The 25169-nt window shown below is 39.8% G+C and overlaps 1 protein-coding gene across 1 annotated transcript; it reads right to left on the bottom strand.

The window, feature by feature from the left end:
• Positions 1 to 2249: 2249 nt before the first annotated feature.
• Nps (neuropeptide S) lies at positions 2250 to 5952 on the bottom strand (the record flags this gene model as incomplete). The annotated part of the gene is made up of 2 exons (XM_023561513.2): positions 2250 to 2955; positions 5866 to 5952. Coding segments are annotated over 2 exons (267 nt in total), but the record flags the coding sequence as incomplete, so codon positions are not given.
• Between the last annotated feature and the right edge of the window lie 19217 nt (positions 5953 to 25169).

Genomic DNA, 25169 nt, shown 5'->3' with positions numbered 1-25169 from the left:
CCACTGTCTCCATATCCTGCACCTCTGTCATTTGTACAAGGGGTGAAGACAGGCCACATTGGTATTCAGACCCAAATTACACTTTTAGATCTAGAAAACTAACCCTCAGCTGCCCTATTCTATCTCTTTTCTCTCTCTCCCTCTCTCTCTTCCTTGTGTGCACATGTGTGTATGAGTTTGTGTGTGTATTTAGGAGAGTTAGAATAAGGAGAAGGAGGAAAATAAAATGAATTAGATTAAGAAGAATCGTGAAGAGTTATTGGAGATTTCATCTGCTCATGCCCCATACTTGACTACGTGATAAAAGAAAAAACAGATCAAAAGGCAACAGGTTTGCTTTTGGATCCTGGGAACAGTGAGAGAGCAGGGCAGGAAACACAGTGGAAAGTGTGATGTCCTCTTCCTTCTCCTTCTTTCCTACAGCCCATGGCAGCATCCTCAAACACAGACCCCGAAACTCTGACTCTGGTGAGAGTATCATCAGAAGATCCATGTCCCCAAAGAAAAATAAAAAGTGTTGGTCCAGGTGTTAGACACTGGGCTTGTGACACTGTGTAAAGCAATGTAAAGCCCCAGGCAGATTGATGTCATGGGAAAACAGACACAGGGGTCTTGCAGATTTTCAGCCTGACAGGAAGAAAATGCCACCAGGAGGGAACAAGTGAGAGTCTGCAACCAGGATGGGGTAGAGAGCACTGTCTAGGGTCTTCTGTTTCTGGAAGCCCACTCTCTGCCTCCCACAGCATGTCTCTCTGATGTTCTCTGATTCTTCAGTGTCCCTTCCTCTAACAAGTATCTGCAATACTCTGTTATTTTATCTCCAAATACTTGGTGCTGGTCTGGATAGCAAGAACAAATAAGCACTCTTCCTCTAACAAGTATCTGCAATACTCTGTTATTTTATCTCCAAATACTTGGTGCTGGTCTGGATAGCAAGAACAAATAAGTACTGTGGTGCATTAACTAATGGGCAACTTGGAATGGCCAACTGAACTGAGTCAGCACGGTTCTGGTGTGGAAGGCCCACCTGAGGATTGTTGCCAGAATGACATAAAAGGAGAATGGAGGAGTGGGGAGATGGCATGTTGTCGATTTCCCTGGAGAAGACTGCTGTAGCTGATTTTCCTGATACCAACTCTGCTGGCCTTGTTGTCAAAGGAGCTCAGGTATTCGCTGTTACCAGAGATGGCTGCTGTTCTCTTTGGGGAAGCACTGGTCCTTACCTTGAGCATTCCTGGCTCCGGTGCAGATCCCTCAGTCAGATGACACAGATCCTTCATCCCCCTGGCACAGACTTTCTAGCTTTCACCACTGGCCTTCCCTGTATGTATTCTTGATACAGACTTGAATGAGGCATTGCTGTGGGTCTTAGCATGCAGCTGAACTTACAGAGGACATCACCATGGGCTTTAGGCCTTCAGCTGGACTCGTGTGGGACATCCATAGCCTCTCCTGGATTCTTTGGATCTCTAGACCAAAGATAGATCTCTTACACTCTTCTGCACTTAACTGACTTTTTGAGTTAGTATTATAAAATAATCCTATAAATCATATGTCATATATTAAATCTGTTCCCTTTGAAACCCTAATTTCAACAAATACACACCAAATTAAGAGACCACCTGTTTTCACAAAAGATGAGGACAAACCATAGAACTTTAGAAGCTTAATGTGTGTGAATGAGTTCTTGGAAACTGCTCAATAAGAGTGTATTTGAAGGCTTCTTTTTGTTAGGATGCATTTGAGTGAGCAGACCTACCTGGCTACTCTGATACCTGCTCACCTTGAGTACAATTTTCTGAGAACTCTCTGTTTCTGTCTGAAGTCAGGGACCAAAGGCTGTGTCCTTCTGCAGCTTCTGAAGCTCTCAGTGTGCGAACTGCATGTGGTTTCAGTGAATGTCATTTAGTGTGTGGCAGAATTCAACATGTATGAACACAACAACCACACAATGACACAACAACCAATGTGCCATTAGCCTTAAAAAAAAAAAAAAAAAACTCTGCCAAGCATTTCTGTGAAATGAATGTAAAGGCCTCTCCTAGGAGAGGAAGAGCAGGAGGTCAATAGGCCCAGTTTTGAGGAGCAGGTTCCCAAACTCCCCCACCCCACATGGCAAGCAAGAATCTCTCTTCTCTCATTGTTACTGGTAGCATTTCATGTAAGATTTTAAAACACAAAAAAAAATTTCCAAGATGAAACAGCAGTCCATCTTTTACTTTAATTGGAATTGGAAAACAGAGACCAGAACTATATCCAGAGGGTTGTGGCAACGTTTGTTGCAAATTTTGATAAGTGGATTAGCATACCATACCACTATCTTAACTTCTTCTAATTTTAAGATTTACAGACTGAAGTAGCATAGCCCAACAGAATTGATACAGTTAAGTTATTTAAGACAATCATATTTAAAAAAGATCAATATCCTGATATCATACTATTTGGGAAGGAAAATATACTATTATGCTGTAAAAATACACATTCCAGCCACTTCAAGATCAAAGCAAATGCATCCGTTCTTATTTGAGAAAGTTATTAACTGAGCACATAGATAAATTTTTCTTTCACAAGCAGAAGTTTAGGACAGATTTATTCTTTAAAAAAAAAAAAAAAGAAAAGAAAAACTCAATCTACTGTGAGCCAGTTGGGAAAGGAAAGATATTTGGAAATTGAGAGCAAACCAACACTTAATGATAAAGACACAACTGACGTTTAGCATATCAGTCACACTCCACATAGTTTGAGATTAATTCCCAGAGTTCTTCCCACACTTATTCATGGTTTTGCTCTTCGAAAGGAAGTTTTTTTCATCCCTGTGCCAACTCCATTGCGAAAAGATCTTTTCATTGATGTCTTCTCCAAAATTGGCTTTAGAAAAGCTAGTCCCTCGCTTCCGTCCAGCCTGGCTGGGCAGCTGTTCTGCAGGATGAGAAAGTAATCAGATTTTCCAGACACCTGGCAATTCAGATGGGGGAGGAAGGACAGAACATAGCTTTAGGGTTGCAAGTTTATTCCAACAGTAACAATTTCCAAAGTTTTATGGTAACAAATCTAATATATCTTATCGTTTTAAGGGTGGAAATTTTGTTAAAATGCAATGTATGCTTTACCTAGACACAGCATATTATTTGGAATGATCTACTCACCTGCCTAATTTTTAACTACTTATGTAATTGCTGTTATTCAGCATTGACATCATGCATTGAACACAGTTATTGCTATTTTTTATAAGGAACATTTCAAGTGGTACTAATGAGTCTTGGAAATCATGTTTCAAATTCACACAAAAATACCCAGGGTGATGAAACCCCAGGTTTTGGTAAGGAGCACAGTTCCCCAGGTTGCCTTGGCTACTTGCCAGCTGACCACAAGGAACTCCTGTACATGAACCCTGTCATCTTTAACTTTTATATTTTGCTCAATTCCTTATCAGTGGCTCAAGGCCAGAGAGTAAAAGCTGATACTGGGGCACTAGATGGTAGAAAAAATAGGTTTGAAACCTCAGAGCTCTCACTAGACTTAAAGAACCTATGATTCAACCCCATATTTGTAGATTGGGGGATCAAATACCAGAGCACAATTCATACCCCTTGGCACAGCTGACAAATTCTCAGTTCTGACTCAGGTGAGAGGTCAACATTTGTCATTTTTCTCTGTTATATGCTTTAGAAGAATCACAGTCCACTGAAAAGGAACTAATACAAATCTCATCAATTATAAAAGTAGTGATTTATCAGTAATTTTTGTGACACATGCTTTGGGTAGCTCATATTAGTCTATGCCCCAAAAAGTTCTGTGAAACAAATACTTTCAATTCCTCGGTTTCAGATGAGGAAATGTAAGTTGGAAGTAAATTCCGTTATACTGAGCAACTGGATTACAAGCTCAGGTTTCTCAACTGTACTATTAAGGCAAGAGCTGAACAATTTTATTATAAATAAAGATACATACAAAGTAAAAATCATACACTCTATCTTGGAGCAGAAAGAAAAGCTTGGCCTCACATTACTGTATTTGAAGGTTGAAATGGGACCAGGACACATAAAATGCTTCCTGCAACTCTTTGTCCTGGCTGGGTGAACTACTGAAAACTGTCAGAGGTTCAGACAAACCATTCCCACCAGGTTTGGGGCGGGGGGGGGGGGGATAAGTGCTCGTTTGTCTTTTTCTTTTTGATCTGTGCATAGTTGGAGATAATTTCATAAATACTTGTTATGGAAAAATCTATAAAAATTCTTAGTTGGGTGCTACTATATATTTTCCCTTGTGTTAACAGAGGAAACCTTAACATTAAATATAAATGCAATCCATTTTACATCTCCGCAGGAGGGGCATGTGAGTCACTGCAGGGAGGGAAGCAATCCAGTTCCTTCCAGAAACACTCTCCATGCCATGTTTGTATTGCAAAAGGAACATGCCAGTTTTAGCTGTTGAAATTCTTAAACCATCACTAAAAAGATGCTGAAGCACCTAGCTGATACAAAAACAGCTCACATTAGAACAAGATCATTAAAGTACTAGCCTGGCTAGTGGACTTGTATGAAGTTTGAAATAAATATTTAAAAATCCTATACTTCGTTTGACTGCACAATCATTTGCCCCAAACTATCAAACTGATACAAATACCATCCACACCATTACAACATGATGGAGTTATAAAGAAAACAAAATTGTCATCTTCAAAAACAAAAATATGGGAAATGCAGTCAAAGGAGAAATGTTTCATTTATGGGCAACATGATTTCCTAACTGCTTTAGAAGAACAAATATGCTTAATTTTTTTTAAAGTTACACACAAGTGCTTCTTGTTCAACAGAAATGTCACAAGTAAACCTTTGGGGGAAGAATAAAAAGCAATTAGGAAGACACTTGAGAAAATACACCAATTTATGGATTGTGACTCATCAGCTTGATCAATGTGCTGTCTGATAGAATCAATGACTAAATTAGTGCTGAGTGCTCCCAGGAAGACAACCAGAGCAAGAGAAGCTGTATTAGGTAAACAAGAAAGAGAAAAATGACAGATGTGATGATTAGAGAGAAGACCAATAACACAAATAACTGGAGTATTACGTTTGAACACAGATTTATCATTTAGGATTTATATGATATTTCTTTATCCTAAAATAGTTTCATAAATTGCATTGATTTAGTAATCACAGTGTGACAGGTTAAGTTTCAGTGAAGAAAACTTCCAAATGTCATCAGCAACCAAAGGTTTTTAAATTTTAAGCAAAATATTGACATAAAAATAAAGTAAAATATCATATGGAAATAGTGTTAAATATACCAAAGAAAGACATTTATTTTCTGAATATCTTGAGCAGTTCAGTGAACATAGTTAAGAACTCAATCAATACTCTTGAATAAATATATCGTTTAATATTTATGTAATGTTTCACAGAGATTTAGCATTTTTGTCTCTATTTTGTATCTGAAAAAAAGCTGCTTTTTGTAAATTTAGGACATTCACCATTTCTGAAAAATGACCTCTGTATCTTAGTTATGGAATTTCAATGGCTAAATAGTCACTGTGATTATGAGTAGATGTATATATATATGAAAAAATAAATTTTCATGAGCAAAAAATTAACATTTTACATAGAAATGAGTATTTCTTTATGTAGAGACCAATCCTAAGTAATTCATAACAAATTTAATGTAGTCCAGTATTATTTCCTATCACATAAATGTTTCCTTTTACTGATTTCTGAATCTGAATCTGATTACGCTATTTTTCATTGAAAGCTCTAAAAATAAAATAAACTGCTTTTCCATTGCATATTTCTTGAGGCAATTTTGAATTTAGATAGTCTGTAGGCTAGTCATCTATTTAGCCATCAAAAACAGAGGTGAAACTCTTACCTTAGAAGACAGAGCTGGATAACACCAAAACACAGGCATTGTGGAAAGCACCAAAATTAAGATAAGGTTGAGTTTTAATGAGCTGCAGAGTAGGAGGAGAAAATATCAGATTTAATTTCATGTAGTCAAGGCTAAGTCAAAAAACATAAAAATTTAATGCTTCTCTTTAGATTAAAAATGCTGTATTTTACCTAATCATCTTGGACTTTCCAAAATCTGTACAGATAGATGGTTTTACTGCCAAATTCCTCACATGTACCTTCGAATGCTCCTTGGATGGCTTTTTTATATGAGAAAAGTTCAGAAATAAAAATGTCATCATGTCCCATCACAAGTGACTAGTTCCTCTGGATGTGGCCTTTTGTTCTTGTTAAGTGGGAAAAGGACAGTAACATATAGGCCTTGTCATTGAGTTACCAAGGATTCAATTCATTTAAAGGTTGCCATTAAGAATGCCCTTCAAAAGCTTTATCCCCTCTACACTGCATCATTGTGATATCATGGCCAGGAGACTCAAAATGTTTTTGTTTTTGTTTTCCTTTTTAGCTTGGAAGCATACTGTCTAAACACTTAAGGAGGATGGCACTATTCCCTTGAATGTCTCAAATATCTTACCTCAGAGACTGACACAAAAGAAATCATTACAAGATCTAAAGGCAGCTATACAAATGATGCATGCAGATATTTAAAATGTCCAGTTAAGTTTCCTTCCTTTAGGACATCAGCAGTTAAAGAAGGGAAATTTTTAAAATGGCATGCCCCTTTGTTCATGTTGTCTAAGATAGAACACCATGTCGTCACTTCCATGGATTCTCCCCAAGCCCCAGATCCAGAGTACTATGAACACCTGCCCACCTGGCCTTCTTTCCTCCCCAGGATGTGGGACTTCTCCTGGCAGTGTGTGTGATACCTTCTCACTTCAGTGGGCATCTGCATTAATCAATTGATTCAGGAGGGCTAAGTGTGAGCAGATGTTGCTGAGGCTTACAATGGAGGAAAATAACAAGGAGTTGATTTCCGTTTGGGGAACTAGTGTCTGTGACATGGTGCCAACACTTTTTGAATACAAAGAAACAGGAAAATTCGTGCCTTCTCAAGATCAGCACCTTTTGGAGGACAAAGCTGCCCTGTGTCTGAGACATTTGCTGCCTGTTTGTCAGTAATGCATTCTTTTCTTTTGGTAATTGTCACTCTGTATGATTTTCATGCAACTGTCAATCTTATAGTCCCAGTTTTCCTAACATAAGGAAAAGCAGGTCACCTATACTCTTGAGAACCCAGATCCCAGGATCAGGGACTAGGGACAGGTGATCCAGACATCTTTGATCAGGGTTCTGTCAAGGGCATCTGACCGACATCAAGAGACAAAGGACCTTCCAAAGCACCAAGGAGTTAAGTAAACATGTTTTCTTTTGGTTTCTCCTTAAACTCAGGTAAAGTAAGCATATAAAAACAAAAGGAATAAGGAAGAAAGTGGCAGAACAATATTTTGTTAAGTCACAAGTAATTGGTTAAGTAGAACTGACAAAAATGCTAACACGCCCTTAAGATGCAAATACTTGTAGAACCAGATTCATTTGCTTTTTTGGTGAGGATGGCACCAAAAAAGGAGAATCAGATAGAAGTTTGTTTTACATCAGTTCAATGCCACATTTCTTCCCCTTCCTACTTTTAGGTACCTGAACTTGGCAGGATACCAAAGATTTTTTTCTCAGGGGTGGATAAAAAGGATCTCCGACTGAGGGAAACAGGTATAGTGAAGAGAGCAGGACCTTTCCAGAAACAAAGATTAGATAAATATTTGACCTAGTTTTCAGATTCATGACCCAACTCTCAGCATACCCCTGACACTCAGTTCTTTATCCTCTAGATAAATGAATGAACGATTCTCTCTCTCTCTCTCTCCTCTCTCTCTCTCTCTCTCTCTCTCTCTCTCTCTCTCTCTCTCTCTCTCTCTCTCTCTCTCCCCTCAGTCCAAAAGGAGAATTTGCAGATATAGATATCAGGATTTCAATTCATCCACCTGCAACCCATTAATGTCCTCAGGTGACAATTCCCATCAACACACAAATCCTTCACTGGATTGTTCAGGCTCTACTCTTAAACAGATAACCTACCCACAAGACCAATAAAAGGGATATTTATGAAATCATAAACCAATCAGAATAAAGAAGACAAGTGAGAGCTCAACAAAGCACTCATTTATCATGGAAAACAGAGTCTAAAATAAAAGAAAGAAAAAGAAACTTGATGGAAATAAGAAAAATTTTAAAAAGCAATTTTAAAAGAATCACACAATATTTTCAGAGAGAAAAGAGGTGGTACTATAGCTATAAAATTTGAAAAGTAAGATATACAGATATATATATATATATATATATATATATATATATATATATATATAGCAAAAGTTAGAAAAAACTGAAAATTAAAACTAAAAAGTAGTGCAGAAAGATAAAGTTAAGTGAATTTCTCAGAGAAAAAACAAAGGCGAAAAATTAGGACAAAAAAAGATAAGAACAGGTAATATCTCTGACATAGAAATAATAGGATTTCTAGAAAAGAGAATAGAAAAAACTGAGAGTGTGGGTGGAAAGAACATACCAAGTGACCAGCACAATGGATAAAATTCAAATGCTACCAAAATCTATCAGCATAAAATCTCAGCAATGGGACCCTCTAGATTCCAGATTGCTCACAAAAACTCCTATGCTACATATACATTTTACTTCTTAAAAATAACACTGATAACTTAAAAAATAATGGAGCAATGCTTTCAAAATTGTGGAGAGAAAAAATTGCTTCCAGTTAGCATTTAGTTACAAGAATCATGAAAAAGAAGAATTTATACCCCATCATTAAATATGAGACGATAATAAAAATTTTCAGGTATGTATATAAGATTTCTTTCTATAAAATCTTTCTTAGAAAGCTATTTCAGGGTGTGTTCTATGAAAGCAAGTGCATATACTTATAAAGATGAAAATGTGAGATGTATATATATATATATATATATATATATATATATATACACATATATATGAGATAAACATGGAAGATGAAGGAAAAGAAGCCTCAGGATAGCAGTCAAGAAAAGTGCTGAGAGGGAAGAGAGAACAAAGACACACCAGCAAATAAGCCCAGTCCGGGAACCGGTGCCATGTGTGGGCCGCTGCCAGACTGGGAGAAACCAGACCCCAGCTCCTTCTGGTACGAGCTGGCAATATAAGAAGTACCAGTCCCCTCCCCACCCTCCACTCCCCATAAGTTTATCTAGAGAAACACAGGCTGTGATGATAGCTATGGAGGTGAAATGCAATTGGATGCCTGTGGTGCTTTAGTGTTTCACTAACATTGCAGGTCTAGGACCAGTGGTCTGATCATAGGTTCAGACGGTAGCAGTATACAGTGTAGCATCTAGGAGGGATCTCCTTCTGAGGGTTGTAGCCATTGTTGATTCCCTATGGTTTTGTTTTGAGATCCTGTATCATTCCCATAGTTTTGTTGGGTTGAGTTTTATTCTCTTTCATTTTGTTTGATTATGTTAACTCTGGTGTCAGGAGCAGCTACTTTGAAGATAGCAAGATATATTAGGGTAGCAATTTTGGATTTACTATTGGCTTGTTTTGAAGTCCCTTATTGCAATCATTGTTTTGTTTTTATTGTTTCTATTCTATTCTGTTCTGTTTGATTTTTACTATGTCGGAAGTTATCTGCAGCTATTTTGAAAACATGTAAGGGCTTTATGGTAACTGTTGTTGATTTCATAATATTCTGAAGTCTTATATCTCATACGGTGGTTTGTTTTGATTGGTTTTATTGTTTTATTCTCTTTAAAATAAAAAATAAATACCAAAAGAGATCCGTACATCAGGCCTGGAGGGCAAGAAGAAGACTGAGGTAGGTTAGAAACCCCTGGGCGAGACTTCTGCAAGATGATGAAAGACAGAGAGTACAACCGAATGTTTTGGGAAGAGAAGGTGCAGTTGGAGAGTGGTGGCTTGAATTGCTGATGAATCCATTGAAAAATAAGCAAAAGATAAAGAGGAAAAAATATTTACTGTAATGAAAACAATGTTATATATGAAGTAAATGCAATAAAAGTAAACTAAATCAGCTTAGGAGGAGTACTTGCATAGCAATAATAGTGTAATTACTGCATAATGACCTACCAAAAAGAGTAATTTAATTATATTAAGAATTGGATCAAAAAATAAGTATATTCTGCGATAACATGAATTACCTAATTTCTATTTGGAGAGCTCCACATATAATGTAGAAAAGTAAAAAATCAAAATGCATCATGTTATTTAGAGATAAATATAAAGATAATCAGTTTTAAAAATTTGAAAGTGATGGCTCTGAGGGAAGAAATTGAACAGGGAACAGAGACTGCTGTTTTCATAAAGTGCTTCTTAGAACAATTCTATTCTTTAAATATAATGTACTCTAGCTGTGACAAAAGTAAAGCTCTGAAAATTATAGCATTGCGGACTGGGTAGTTTTTGAAGATGTTAGGGGTCATCCTTCCTACTACAAAGAGAAAGCTGTCTGATAACAAGGCCCATGCCAGAAATTAGAACCTATGAAAGGAAAGGGAGATAAGAAAGAAGAAATGAGAAGGGAGAGAGACAGAGAAACAGAGACAGAGGCAGAGAAATGGAGAGATTTATGCAATGGAGAGACAGAGAAAGAGATGTGGACAGAGAGATGGGGAGGTAATTAGAAACAGACATGGAGAAAGAGATGGGAAGGTGGATTAAGAGAGATGAAAAGAGAGATGTGACAAGATGGAGAGAAATGGAGAACAGGTGACCAGAGGATGAGAATGAGATGGGGAGAAAAAGACATGGAAGAAGAGATGGGGTGGTGGATGACTGGAGAGAGAGGAAGAAAAGAAAGAATGAGAATGATATCTAAAGTTTGAGATTTAAACATGCTTGCAACTCATTTCTTTCCTTTGATACCCCCTACATAAAGTAAGCCCTTTTCTATATTTTAGCTTATAAACTTTGATTAACACGCCCGACACTGAAGACAAAATAATAATGGTCAGCACTCACTAGGTGCTCGCTACAGACTGAGCGCTTCTCAGCTGCCTTTTGTGGATGAGTTCAGTAAGTCATCACTACAAGTCTAAGAAGGCACTGCTGCGAATCCCACTCTCAGGTGAATCCAAGTCTCAAAGAGACAATTTCCAAAGGCCTTGCAGGTTGTGAAGGCTAGAGCCAAATGGTGACCCCAGTTCTGGGGAACCGAATGACTACTCTGCTGTGCATTGGCTTTGAACACAGCTCATTCGCTTGGGGCTAGTAGAGACCGTACCTTGTCCCAATCAAGCAGCGCAGCATGAGCGCACGCGCGCGCACACACACACACAAAGTTTAATTCTGTCTCTGAAATATGATACATTTGAGTCTCAGGCACCCAATTCTCCCACATCACCACTTAAAAATTCTCAGAAATCATCATCACCCATTCAATGCCTAGACCTTCCTCCAGACCTGGCACAGTACTGGCTGGTTATCCCTTGCTCTCTTATGTGCCCAGGGCAGGACAGGTATGTACTTTAAAGGGCTTGGGTCTCCTTCATCCTCAGAGAGCCTATAGGAAAATTATGCAAGGTAAGTTTTGCCTGTCACCTCAGTGGTAGCATTTGGGTGCTTAACCATACATTGCCTTGCCTGGCTTTAAGATGTATCTTCCCTTCCGGTTTTCTGGATTATATGCCTTATCCTGAGGACCTATTTTTCACTGGACCTCTCACAGTTCCAAGGAAATTGGTAGAAAAAATGATGATGCTCCATTTATCTATTTAAATAAATCCCTATTATTTGAAAATAGTCTAATATGCACAGGAACATGGCTACAGGAGATCTCTTCAAGTCTAGTTCTCAGTTAGATCTGCCTGCCTCATAAGAGTTTGAGATCAGCCTGCTCTTCAGAAGGCTGTTTTGATAACTCAGGCCTGACCCAACTCTTCTCATAATTTACACAGAGACATTTAGACAAGATGCCCTTCAATAGACACCCATTAGCTCCCACACTGATCCAGAGGCAGGATTCTAAGCCCTTGAATCCTCTGAAATTGTATATAGATTATTATATTTCTGTTCATGAGGACATTCACATCAGGAAAGAAAGCAAAGATATCATCTGATTGTTAAAGGTTTTCTAAAGCCCATAACCTATTGCCCTCCAAGGTAATAGCTACTGGCTTTGATATCAGACTATAGACATCCAAGTTCTCTTATCCACAAATATATAAACTACTAAAGCCCTCAGTTTTTCCTGATGTAGCATCTGCCCTCCTGATTCTCATTTATTTGCCTATTTGAACAGTAAAAGGAACAGAGTATAGAGACTTGCAATGGGAGAAGCGGATAGGTATTTCTGGAACATGCTTGACCTGATGGATTTAATCCTTGTTCAGACATTCACTCCTCCTCTCTGCCATCCCAAGGACAGATTGTACTTTCCCATGATTCAACTTTTTTGATTAACCATGAAGTTTGTTTTGGGTAATGGAGCATAGATATTATGCAACAATAGGCCTAAAAAGCACCTGTTGTGTACACCTGGCCTTTGCCCTGAGAGGAGCATCCTCATGGGGCCTGCTGCTCCCAAGAAATTCGGAGCAGAATTCCCCCAGCTATCCTTGCAGGCATAGAAGCATGACTGGTTGGGGCTTGAAACCACTGAACTTTGGGGGTATCTTGGTAAGCAGCAAACTGATAGAGTGATTGCTCAGAAAAACATTCACCAAAGGAAGGAAATGACAAAAAAGATCTTTAAATGCTGTTCCTCCTCAATTTTTTCCTGTGATTCATCTTGACATATTGACTTTCCCTCTCCAAACTTAAAAGACACCTGCACCACAATTAGAGGCTAGGGACCTCTTCTGCGTTTCCAAGTAACAAACAAATGATCTCATGACATGCAGGGACTTTCTACCTCAGAAAGTAACTTTTGCTACATAGATCAAGCACAGCAAATAGAGTTGTTTAAGAGGCATTCAGACTATCATTTGCTCATTGGATGCATATTTTCTAGTTGACTACTGTATACTGGGCCCTGTGCTGAATGATAAGGATTTAAACTCCCTTCTGTTGTCTTAGTGGAATTACCAGCTAAGGTTCATTAGTAGGATTTACTTTCTGATCTTGCGCTTATTAAAAGTAGGTTCCAGGAAATACATATGGTCCTGAGTTCTGATGCAGGGCTAAATCTCTAATACCTCAACCTTCTTCCCAAGACCTGACTTCCAATGAAGAGGAAGCAGAGCCTTACACTTCTTCAGCTCACAGCTTAATCTCCATAACTTGCAAATGTCTAAGGCATGATTTTTCTTTCAACCAGGTTTTATGTGGAGAAGAGAAAAAGAGAACATCAAACACTGAGTACTTAAAAATGTAGCTGGCCACGGAGTGTCCACCAAGGAGCATGGAAATGAAAGTAGTGAGGAACCTTGTAGAATTCTTCCCAGGGCAGGGGTCCAGGGTTTGCTGGTACTGGTACTGGGTGTCTGTCAAGGAGACTGACCCCATAGTGTGATATCTGGGGCAGTTAATTAGGGTACACATACTCCACATTCCCAACAGGTGGAGCGAAGCTTAGCACCAACTCAGACCTGAAATTTATTGACCTTTTCATTAAAAGTTTACTCTCCTATTTGTCATAATGAAACTGTCTTAGAGTTACCAAAGCCCTTTTCACACATTTTTTTCATGACATCAGCGTGAATACAAGGGGAAATGAGCAAATTCTTTTTGACTTTTTCTTCTCCTTGGTCAACTCTGAAACATTTAGAAAGGCTTCTGCATTCTTCCTTGGAAGTTCAAGGTTGTCAAGTCAGACACGTTCCACATTGCAAGGATCAAAAGAGATGTTTTCTTTTCTAAGTTCCAGAGCTTTGTGTTACAGCACCCAGAACTTTCTTTCAAGGACCAACCATACTGCAGTGGGTTTAGCAACTTGCCAAAGCTAAGACATAGAAAGGGATCAAAATGAATTTTCAAAAACCTAATGGCAAATGTTAAAAAATGTGAATGTCAGATCTCATAAACAAGAGCTAAAGTTAATAATATTAACAAGAATGAAAATGGGAAAGGGGAAATTAGAGGAAAAAGAGGAGAGAAAGAAGAAGGAAGGGTAAAGTGGCTAAAAAAAGAATCAAGCTGTATTATGTGCATGCGCCTGCTCCCCAAGATGATTGTAAACTGCTACTGAAAACACATACTAGTTAAAATATGTATCTATATAAAATAAACAAATAAAATTTTAAAAACCTAATGACAAGCTGGAAAAGTTTAGAAGCTGAGTGCTGTTCAGTGCTTTGGTCTCTTTAAAAACCATTCTGCAATTGGCTTCATTGATCCTAATTGTAATACATATTAAGTGCCACATCTTTCTGCATATATGGAAAAATCAATTTAATTTTACTGCTTCTTAATTCACACAATTCTTATATGCTCTAAAAGTATAATTAAAATGTAGAAAGTGCCCAAGTGTATATCCTGGTTTTATGTTAGAGTAGAAGAAATAAAGGCAGAGCTAAGGTTAATTTATTGAAATAAATCATTGCTACAACTAATGGTTGCTCCTAGAATGCTTTGTTCTAAGTTCTTGTATTGCATTCTGAAGAGTCCAGTGCTTAAGGTCACTATTCTATGGAAGCAAAAAGCAAATAGAATCCAGAAAGCAATTATACTCATCATGCCAGAGTGCAAAAAGTGCAAGTAATTTTTATTTGTTCCAGATCTCATCTGACTACTGATCACGGGACTCTTCCCTCTACTTTATAGGATATATAGCAACATAACTGGCCTCGAACCAGTAGATACTACTACCCTAGCTGCGACAAAGGAAATGTCTCTAGACACTGCCAAATAACCCTAGAGAACAGAAAGGAGACATACAAAAGAAACTTCTAGTTCAGAAACACTATTATAGCTACAAACTCTGTGTTAGCTCTTACCCAGCTCAAGCGGTTGGAGTGGGTGTGTCTTTCACAATCATGGTATCACTGTGATTTCTCAACATATTTTTCTTCCTTGATGGTGCATAACATAATAGTATATCTTATAACTGATAGAGCCTTAGAATCCATAAAAATGCTACTCATTTTTAGATGCCATGCAAGGCAATAGCATTTGGGGGAAATGGCTTACATGTTGATTTAAATAATTGGTAATAAACCATGCTATTAGATTTCTTTTCACTGACATATGTCCTTAGTTACATACTTCTGCATATGGTCCTATTTTTCCTACACTTCATTTTTAATTTAATGATATTCTAAATTTGTTTCTAAGAAGCAGATGTTATGTCACACATGGTTTCATTATGTCATGGATAGCATTCTGTGTAGGACATTTCCTTAATCAATGATATTTCTTCTACAGTCAAATATTTAGGCACGAAGTGAACCGCGGCTAGATCTTTGGGGAAATTTAAGTAGCCTTTGTAAAGATTCATCACAAGAAGGGAAACGCTGTTGTAAATTTCCTTGCTCTAACTGATGCTGCGCACCTTCTAAAAGCATTTTGGGGAATGTTCTTTGCAGCAGCCAACATCGCACTTACGGCTTTGTCAAACAATCAGTGAGACTCCACTGTACTCTGGAGACTGTAGCGTTAAACTAACAACATGAAGATGCAAATGCAGGAGATCAAGAAGATCAAAGTCAGGGCTGGATAGGGCAGACTTTAACAGAACTTGGCTTTGACGCTGAGGAGGGGCAGAGCCTGTGAGAATCTAGAGACCTGTGATTGGCTCCATTTGTACCAAAAGGGCTCATTTGGATGGACACAACTGGCCGTCATTGTGTAAGGCATGTGTGTCAGGCCAGAGCATCTAGACTTGATTCTCATCATCAAAGGTCCATAATCAATGTCAGGAGCCTAATCAAGTTGTCAGAATAGTGTGGCCCACAGGAGGTGCTGTGTAGGATGCGGTAGGATCTAGATGAGAGGATGGGACTGGGGGCCTTATTGAGGAAAATGGAGGTGGAGACAGAAACTAACCAGCACAGTTATGAATTAGGTATGTGAGCTTGATGAGATGATTCAAACAGACTTTCTTCACGAGCTCATGGCAGTCACTCAAAAATGTGTCACTTTCAAAATATCAACTCCATGCCTGACCACAGCCCCCTATCACCTGCCTCTCTACTCCAGTTCTCCCTCTCAGGGCCTCTTCAACAGCGCATGCCTCCCAGTCTGCTCTGACCACATGCTCACTGCGGTTGCCATCTGAGGCCTGTCTCCCTGCTTCCCCCAGCTTGGAGCCCAGAGTCCATGCTCATACTTATGCCCTTTCTCCCTCCATCTACTACAACTTCAAACACTTAACCATGAGTGAAGCTGAGTTAGCCCACCTTGCAGCCTCACTCAAATGACAATGAGAGAACTAGGAAGGCAGGTCTCATGCAAAAGTTCAAAGGCACAAATCTCCAATGAGACCAACCTTGGCCAATGAATATGAGCTACCTGGTAAGGAGATTCACCATCTCCATATACAAGAGGCTGATTTCATACCTTCACTCACTGAAGCCGCCTATGAGATCATCATGTTCCCATTACTCCATTGCTGTGCACACAAACCTGCACTTACAAATTGGTTTTGTGCTTCTTAGGAAACACAAACAACTTATCAGGGTCTCTTTTATGCTTTTACCAAGAAAATCATGTCTGCACCCATGTACAATCCCCTGCTTCATTCTAATTGATTAATGTCCCCAATTCTAAAGATCTGTGTGTGTGTGTGTGTGTTTCTTTTTCTCTCTCTCCTTCCATCAGCTTATCTACATGTTGTAGCTCATTTCTTTAGAAAGCAACTTCAAATATAGCCCACAGGAGCTCCTTCTCTCATTCCAATATGATTCCTCTAACATAACTCCTGTTTAGAATATTAATCATTCCACCAAAGTTAAGGACACCTCCTGAGTCTCATATCACTTGATCTCTCAGTGCCAGAGACACAGATGACCAATGCTGTTCTCTCTAGAATACTTTTTCCTCTTTCCATTCATGATACTACTCTCTCCCATTATTTTCCTCCATTCTAACTATTTCTTTGCCACTTCTTACTGTCTTGTCTATTCTGAATGTCCCAGGTATTCAGGCTTCATTCTGGCCCTCTATTTTGTTTCTCTGTACAGTCTTCCTACAGAACCACATACAGGTTGAGTCTTCACAGAAATCTCTATGCTCTGACTCTCAAATGTGCATCTTTGACATAGCCCATGTGGGCTAATGTGTATAATGACATAGCCATGTAGTTGCCCATGTATATTTGCCTATGCTGTTCCCACATGGGCTATGTCAAATATACAGTTGACTGTACAGATATGGTACTCTTGGGCATGATAAGAAGGAGATACACATTTGAAAGTCAGAGCACAGAGATTTATTTGAAGCACTGGATATTAGTGTGAACTTTTGACTGTCACAATAACTTGTAAGTACTATTAGCATTTCTGGCCAAAAGTCCCACAGATAGTCCCATACAGTGAGAAATTGTCCTTACCAAAATATAAACCATGACCAACTATGGAGAAGCGCCATGATTTGGATTCAGCCCATCTTCCAGTCTCCTCTCCCTTTCCTCCCAACCCCACCAGCCTTATGCTCTTTTTGAACTGAGAATGCAGTTCTTTCCCTGGAATGCAATCCCTTCTGAGTTTGCATGGTTGGCCCTACTTAGTCTAAATCCTTCTCTCAACATCACTTTCACAATAAGGCCTTCTCTGAGCATCCACAGGAGCCCTCTCCCCTATCACTATCACTGTCTAATACATCACCTAATACTTCATTTCTATTTGGCACCCTGCCCCAGTCAGCCAGGAACAGGGAGTTGGCTATCTTGCTCATTGTTCTATTCTCCACACAAGTAGGACTTCACTTATTTTCTAAGTAAATGAAAGAAGAAATAAAAAGGAGAGGATGGGTACATTCTAAGCACTAAAGGAATCACAATGTTGTGTCTTACAAAATAATGTGTTTGGCTTTATTCTAGAGGGCAACCATATTCACTTATTCAGAAAATAGTTTTTAAGCTTTTCTCCAGATCATGCCCTCCCTTCTTTGACCACAGATAGACTATGCGGAAACTTAAACAATGAGAGTGTCAGGGATGTTTTCTTTACACCTTTCTCTTTTGCCTAATGTGCAGTCACTCACCCCAACACTCTCTTCCAGCCTTAATGGAGGCAGAGCTTGAGATGGATGATCAAATAGCAGTAGGAGCTTATAGGAGTCATGTTCACCAGTGTGGAATGACAGCATATTGTCCCAAGTAGAGGGAAGACACTGGAAGGAGCACTGAAGATGACTCATTCCTGCCTCTAGGAATTAGCAATATGTATCTGAGAATATTTAGAGATGATGTAGCATGCCCAGGAGGACATTTTGAGGTGGTTGACCAGATGGTCAGATACACTGTCACTGCAAAATACAGCTAGATGGGATGGTGGGCTTAGGGGAAAAAGGGACACCCTAATGTAGAAGGAGCAGAAATGAGGAAGAGGCACATTGAACCTGGTCAAAGGAGGTAATGGAACCCTCTGATCTGATGTAGCAAAACAGGAGAAGCCTAGCAGAGATAAAAGACCCACAGCTGAGACAGGAAAGGCTTAGTAACATATAGCTGTCTTGAGCCACTGTGTTTTGAATCTAGGGGCAGAGTTGACTCAGGTACAAGGTTCTACTGGAAGGCATAGGATGGTCCTCTTGTTTGTGTAGCTGTCAGATATTAGATTCAGATTGACTGGGGATGGTGAAACATCTGCCCCAGTCCTTGTGCAGACCGTTCTGCATCCATCAACCAATTTCAGCCTTGATGGCCTTGTGACACAGGATCTGTTCTGAACCTTGTTCATGGGTATAAACCCAAGGCACATCTCAGCACTGGACCAACATCTCAAGGTCACTCCTATGATGCCCCAACTGGGGCATAACACCACATAGTTGCGCCCAAGGAATGATCAGAGTCTTCAGAACCACCTCAGGTCCCGGGTCCCAGCCTTGCCTTCCTTTCTACTCCCTACCTTGCCTTCCTGAGTGAGCAGGAGAGAGGGAAGGAAACACTCCCTACCTAGCCACTGAGATCCAGTTAGCCTGCATTGTGCAACAACCCTAGCATAGCTTTGCTGCAGTTCCCCAGGTACAAGGTTTGGAGAAAAGCAATCTTCAGAATCTTCAGGGATGCTGACATGAGAGCAGATCTGTGAGATTTGTTCTTTCCTGAAGTTGGCCCTCTGGGACTCAGTAATATCCTTAATTCTATCTCTTAGGATGAAACTGATGAATATGTTCTTGCTTTTAACCTCTCAAGAATTTGTCTTTTTCCCCATGGTTTTAGACTTCTCACCCATAGATTCTACTACCTAGTTTTTATGAGTACCATAGTTATTTTCCAACTATGTACCCATTTAAACTTTATGGTCTTTTATTAGGGTTGTTTTCATGGACAAATAAATGCCAAACACTTGAAACTTTATCTACTGGATGCTTCTGCTTTGGCCTACAAAATGATCTTGATCTCCCAGTTAAAATAATTTCATGTCATTATCTCTGAAAGATAGGATTTTCTGAATTTCACACTCCTCAACAGACTAAAGATAAATTTCTATCTGACTCAAACTCTTGTTATCCTATGGTGAGGGTTTTTTTTTTAGCCATTTAAAAAACCTTTTATTTCCAATATTGAAGCTATCAGTGACAATTAAACCCATTTAATTTCCCTGTAAAAATGAACATTAAAGTCTGATTACAAATATTAAATGCACATTTCCCATAGTTTGGGTTTGGAGTTTATTGTTTAAGGTCCCAATATTATTGCTATACGGTGTTATCTTGGATATTTATAGTAGTTATTTAAATGCAGCTGCCTATGAAAATTTCAAGGGCATCCAGCTAATATATTAACTGCATAATTAGTAACAGATACTATAATTCTCTCCTAAACAAATGAATGGTTGCCAAGTCCAATGAAAGCATCTCATTTGTATTAAATATATATGTCATTTTTTCTTACTGTGCCAAAAGCTTCACTAAAAAAACTTTAAGCACAAATCAAATGCTGACCAGGAGTGTAAATATTAAAAACCTTACTAATGGTAGATGTGTTGGGGGCAAAGAAAGACCAGAAATGTTCAGTGCATGGCTGCTTCACCAGGCTGGGAACAAAACCAAAGCAGAATATCAACCATCCCCTGCCCAGGAAGGCAGGAGAAACCTTCTTATGAGGGGGTTTTGGGGAGCATTTGTCTTTATTCCTTCTGGTAGCTGAGGACGTGTCATTGCAATCCACAAACTCTACCTCCAGCTTCCTTCCCAAAGAGGGAACAAGAAATTTGGTCATGGCCATCACCCTCTCTCTGCTTAATGCCACCAGAAAAGCAAGAAAATACATAGACAATGTGCCTAAGGGGCTCCAACCTGAAAGCAATAACAATAGAGTGTTTAATGTTGCATTTAGAGAGCACATTCATTTCCTTAAAAGCAGTTTAAGGCAGTTAGCCCTTAAAACAACTTTGTAAATTTGAGAGTGCTTATTTTTATTTTGCAAATAGAGCAGTGAAGATATTGTCTTATTCCTCCTTAGGTTTTTCTAATATTCTTGAGGAGGGAGGATTCTAAAAACATTTTAAACTTGCCATTAAAGTAATTCTTTAGCTAATAAGCATCTCCTATTTAAGAAGTCGCTTAAGTCAACCTGCTGTGTTGGGATGAAGATTTCACCTGTGAAGGTTTCTTTAGCCACCTCATGCCCCTATCCTGGAGATGTCCAGGTAAGGTAGAAACTGCCTTGTAGCAGGTAGTGGGGAAAAGATTGCTGTTCTATGGGCTGGTGTCCTGGGGTGGGGTGTCTGTAGATGCCTATGGCTGATCTGTTCTCCTCTGTACCCATCCTAACCATTCCATTTGCCCCTGGCTTGCTCACTCCCTAGCCCCACAAGGGACTCGTACTTCCCCTGAGCCAGCTGTCCTGTGCTGCAACAGTGGACTTCTACTCTCTATACCCTTTATGTTTGGAGAGGGGCTGGAGGAGCCCACTGGTGTAAAATCAATAGTTGTCTTCCAGACTCCTCAGTGCAAAGAGTCTTCCATTCAGTTAGATACTGGTTTTTCTGCAACAACAGCACAGTCTTCTGGACACCTGCCTTCCTCTTTTTGAAGAGTGTTGAGTGTAGTTAGCTTCTGGTTCTGCCTCTGCTGTGTTTACTTATTCTTGAGCTTCTCTGTGAAGCAGATAGTTTCTTAAGTGTTTCTTGGGACTAAGATGCCAAACCTTAAAGAGAGGTGACATGAGCAGAAAAGGCCCAGATTCCTAAGGTTACAGTCCAGATTTTGGATTCTTGTCTGTCTGTCTGGGTAACCAAGCAGAGCCGACTCTGAGGGTATGCAACTCAAATAATCCCATAGGTATTCAGAAACTACACTCAAAGCGGCTCCTTGCTGGTGATTTGAACTTTGCTTTGAGTCTAGTTTAAATACAGTTTGCAACCAGGAATTACAAGACAGAAGGCAGACTGTTTCATGAATTAAGCCACATATTGTCAGGCAATTTAACTCTGAATAAATATTCTTAAAAGGAATTGTTTACAATTATATTCTGGGGACCAGGGGAGGGAGTTTAAATGAAGTAAGAAAAGCTAGAAGTGTTCTTGACTAGGTCACTTAGTCCCAACTGAAGTCCTTGAAGCAAGCTCGAACAGTCAAATTGGCCCCAGCACATTATCAGAAGAAAAGCAGGTGGACCCAGATAGTCAAAGCTGACTGAATTTAGCAGGGAGTTTTTGTGACAGGCAGCAGAAGCATAGACAGAAGCTACTATTTGATTTTTAACTCGCTATAATATATCTGTAAATCTGCTATTTTATAGCCGTGCCTTGACTATTTGTATAATTGTGCCCTTACTCTGTGGATCAGGAAACAGGATCAGATGGATCACCTGAAATCTTCCAGGAGTTGAAAGCTGGGGGAAAAACTTGTGGACTGAGAGCAAGGAGGAAGTGATAGGAAAAAGGGCAGGCAGAAAGACCTGAGGAAGCTCAGCATCTCACCATCTGTAGGTGACGTGCTTTATTAAGGAGTGACAGGCAGGAGCAAGAGCCATGCAACTGTAAATATCAGGGGGAGCCCAGGTGTTTATGCCTATCACCATCTGCATAAAGGTCTCTCTTAGAGAAGGGAGCCAACATCAGAGTGGCATAATCCTGGCCACAGCGATAGCCTCATCTGGCTCTGAGTTCCTGCCCTGGTTTCTGTGTAGGATGAGACATTTGTCCAAGAATATCATACAGCTACAGACATAGGAGCCTCTCCTCCTAGCTTCTCTGCAACAAGTCTGAGACTTCTGCCCTGCAGACATCTTTCTCAGACCCTGGAGAGACAGGTCACATTTTTCCCATGTGAGTGATTTCAAAACCTGGTAGAACTCAGGAAAGAGCGGCTGCATTTCTTAAAATACTATAAAATTATATTTTAGAACAGTATTGGGACAGGGACAAATATAGTCCAAATTGGGTTATATGCTTTTGATTTTAGAATTAAAAACATTCATGAGCCCCAAGCACTGTTGTTACTATGCCACGTGGAGAAGCCAGTCAAGGAAGAAGTTGGGAGGCATTTTGCTGAACCTCAAGGCCCTACTGGATCTTCTCTTCCATGGTCTGCCTTCTCCAACCTACTGGTCTCTCCTGAAGTTCTATCCTACCTCTGCTTTCTTTGGCTAAGACACCTTGAGGGGCTTGCGGAACCCATGCCTCACAGAGCTCACCCCTATGTGAATCACAATAACACTGGGGCTCTGGGCAGACAAGAATCATGCCTTGTCCAATGGCATATGCCAAGATAATGCTGACTTATGATAAAGGACACATAAAAATACTGAACAAAAGCTTATTAATGTCATTCATTCATGAATGATTCTTCACAATAAATTAAAATCTAAAGACAAAAATAAGAAACAAAAGAAACAAGAAGTAGACCTTTAATATCAAGCTCTGAAAAATAAGAAAAATGACAACTTTGTATTTCCTTGCCACTTCAACTATTTAGCTCTAGATGCTGTCAAATTTCAAGAAGAAAAAATCATTCAGAATCAGGGCTATGAATTCAGTGGAGGATTAAACCAAGCAACACTATTAGGGGAAAAAAGAGGCATGCTTGGGAAGCCATGAGAGTGATTTTCTGGAGTTTCAAGTAATGTGGCTCTGCACACCAGATCAAACAACTGTTCGAGCAATCTCAGAAGCACCGGAAAATATGAGTCAAAGAATGATGATTTTGGAAAGAGATGGTGTTTCCAAGACAGAATCAGTTGATTTTATTCTAAAAATCACATGCTTTTATGTGTAACAAACTCTAGGTTCCATTTCCAGCGCTGGAAAAAACAAAACAAAACAAAGCAAAAAACCAAAAAGAATTCAACAAACACACTCCCATTCTATTCGAATCGGATCTCAGTAAATCTAAACTGTAGTGCATGTTGACAGTCTCACAGTTCTCTAAAAACTATAATGTATTCTTCCAACTTAACTAAATCAGTTTATCCAACACACTGGTGATCTCTAAGAAGGACCTGGAGCCTCTTTGACTCCTTCCTTCTACAGGACAGTGGACATTCGCTCTCACACACGTACACGCAAACACACCCAGCACCATGCTTCACTCAGTGAGCACCCATTCCTGAGAAGAGGAAATGCTTCTGTTTGTCGATAACGCATGCAGGCTATTTTTGGTACAGCAAGACTAAATCTTTATTTCACTTTGGCAAATAAATGTAACAAAGAGTTTTTGTTCGTCCCTCTATTAATAGCAACTATTTGACATTCTCAAGCCTTATTTCCACATTCTGATAACTGCTGTATTATTTTCTCCTTTTAGCCAGCTCACAGTCAGAGCCACATGTTTAAAGGTTCTTTGCTGGGATTTGGTACCGTTTGGCTTCCTGCAGGTTCCCATTGTCACAGTTCTGCCCACAACTGGCTCACTCAGTGCCCAGCAGCTCTGCTGGCTCTGAAGACCCCGGCTGCCACCTTACAGCCCCACGTGGCTGCCTCACACAATGAGGCACAGCCTTCTACATGATGCCAAAATGACTGACAGACATCTTTTCATGACTTTACTTGGGGTTCTGTTGCTGAGGCTGGTACTCTGACAACCATTTCACTCCTCACAGGTGAAGGAGGAGAAAATTTCAGGGTTGATAGAGGTGCTCTCCATTCCCTGAGGAAACTTTGGCTCTGGAAGTTCAGCTGCTCATTCGATGGTACAATTTTTCTCATTCCTAGAAGAGTATGGCTTTGTGAATTCAGTTGGTTTCCATTCCCTGTAGAATTTCCAAACCGTTCTTGAGTGTCTTTGCAGACGTGGAAAGAGGTGAGGTGGGTACATGAGGAGTCATAGGAGGGGCATGTGAAGGTGGAGATGCTGGGGGCCAGGAGCATCTGACAAAAGGAGAAAGGAGGGACTTTGAAGGAACCTTGCCCTGCACTACAAATACTGTTCATGCAAAGAACAAATTCAAGTTGGTTTGCTGTTCCTTTCTTGTGACTGAGCTGTTATCAGACCTTTTGAGATTTGGCTTTCTGGGTTTGGATTTTAGTAGTATTACATTTCAAACCTCAGGCCTGCTTGCCTCCTTCACTGTTGACCCCTGTCTTAGTCACTTTCTGCTCATGGCTGAGACAAAATACCTAAATCCCAAGGTTGGGAAAGGAAAGGTTTATTTCTTACAGTTTTTGGAGGTTTCAGTCCACACTCAGTTGGCTCCAAGACAGGCAGGCATGGCTGGGCTGCAGTTCATGGCGGCTACCAGAGCAAACTCGAACCAGCAAAGAGAGAAACACACCTTCTTCCTGCCATTACATCACATCCTGGCTCCACCCCTATGTGGGTGGAGCACTGACACCATCAATCCAACCACCATACAATGAACCATCACATATGAACAATGCAAACTCATGAGGCCTGGGGGACACAAACATAAACCATGACAATCCCCAAGCTTTGCCTGTCCCCACATCCAGTCAGGATATTGTACCTGCACTGGTCTTAATGTCTTGTTTAGCACGGTGCTACTTTCAATGCCCTTCTTCCTCTATGTGGATGAAAGCAGCTTCCTCACTGCCTTCCCTTCTGCCTCTGTCTACCTTTTCCATACCTACAAGGTGATCATACAGAAGCACTGGTCTGACCTCATTGCCTTGAGGCTTTAAAACTTTGTAGGTGGTGCCACATGGCCCTGGAGTCACATAACAATACTTACTGTGGCCAGTAAGGACTTCTACACCT

Source organism: Cavia porcellus, unplaced genomic scaffold (assembly GCF_034190915.1).
Source record: "Cavia porcellus strain 051 isolate PalLab524CR breed Dunkin Hartley unplaced genomic scaffold, mCavPor4.1 scaffold_2, whole genome shotgun sequence".
NCBI lineage: Eukaryota > Metazoa > Chordata > Mammalia > Rodentia > Caviidae > Cavia > Cavia porcellus.
The sequence above is the reverse complement of the archived record's forward strand: the minus strand, read 5'-3'. Positions and strand labels throughout refer to the sequence as shown.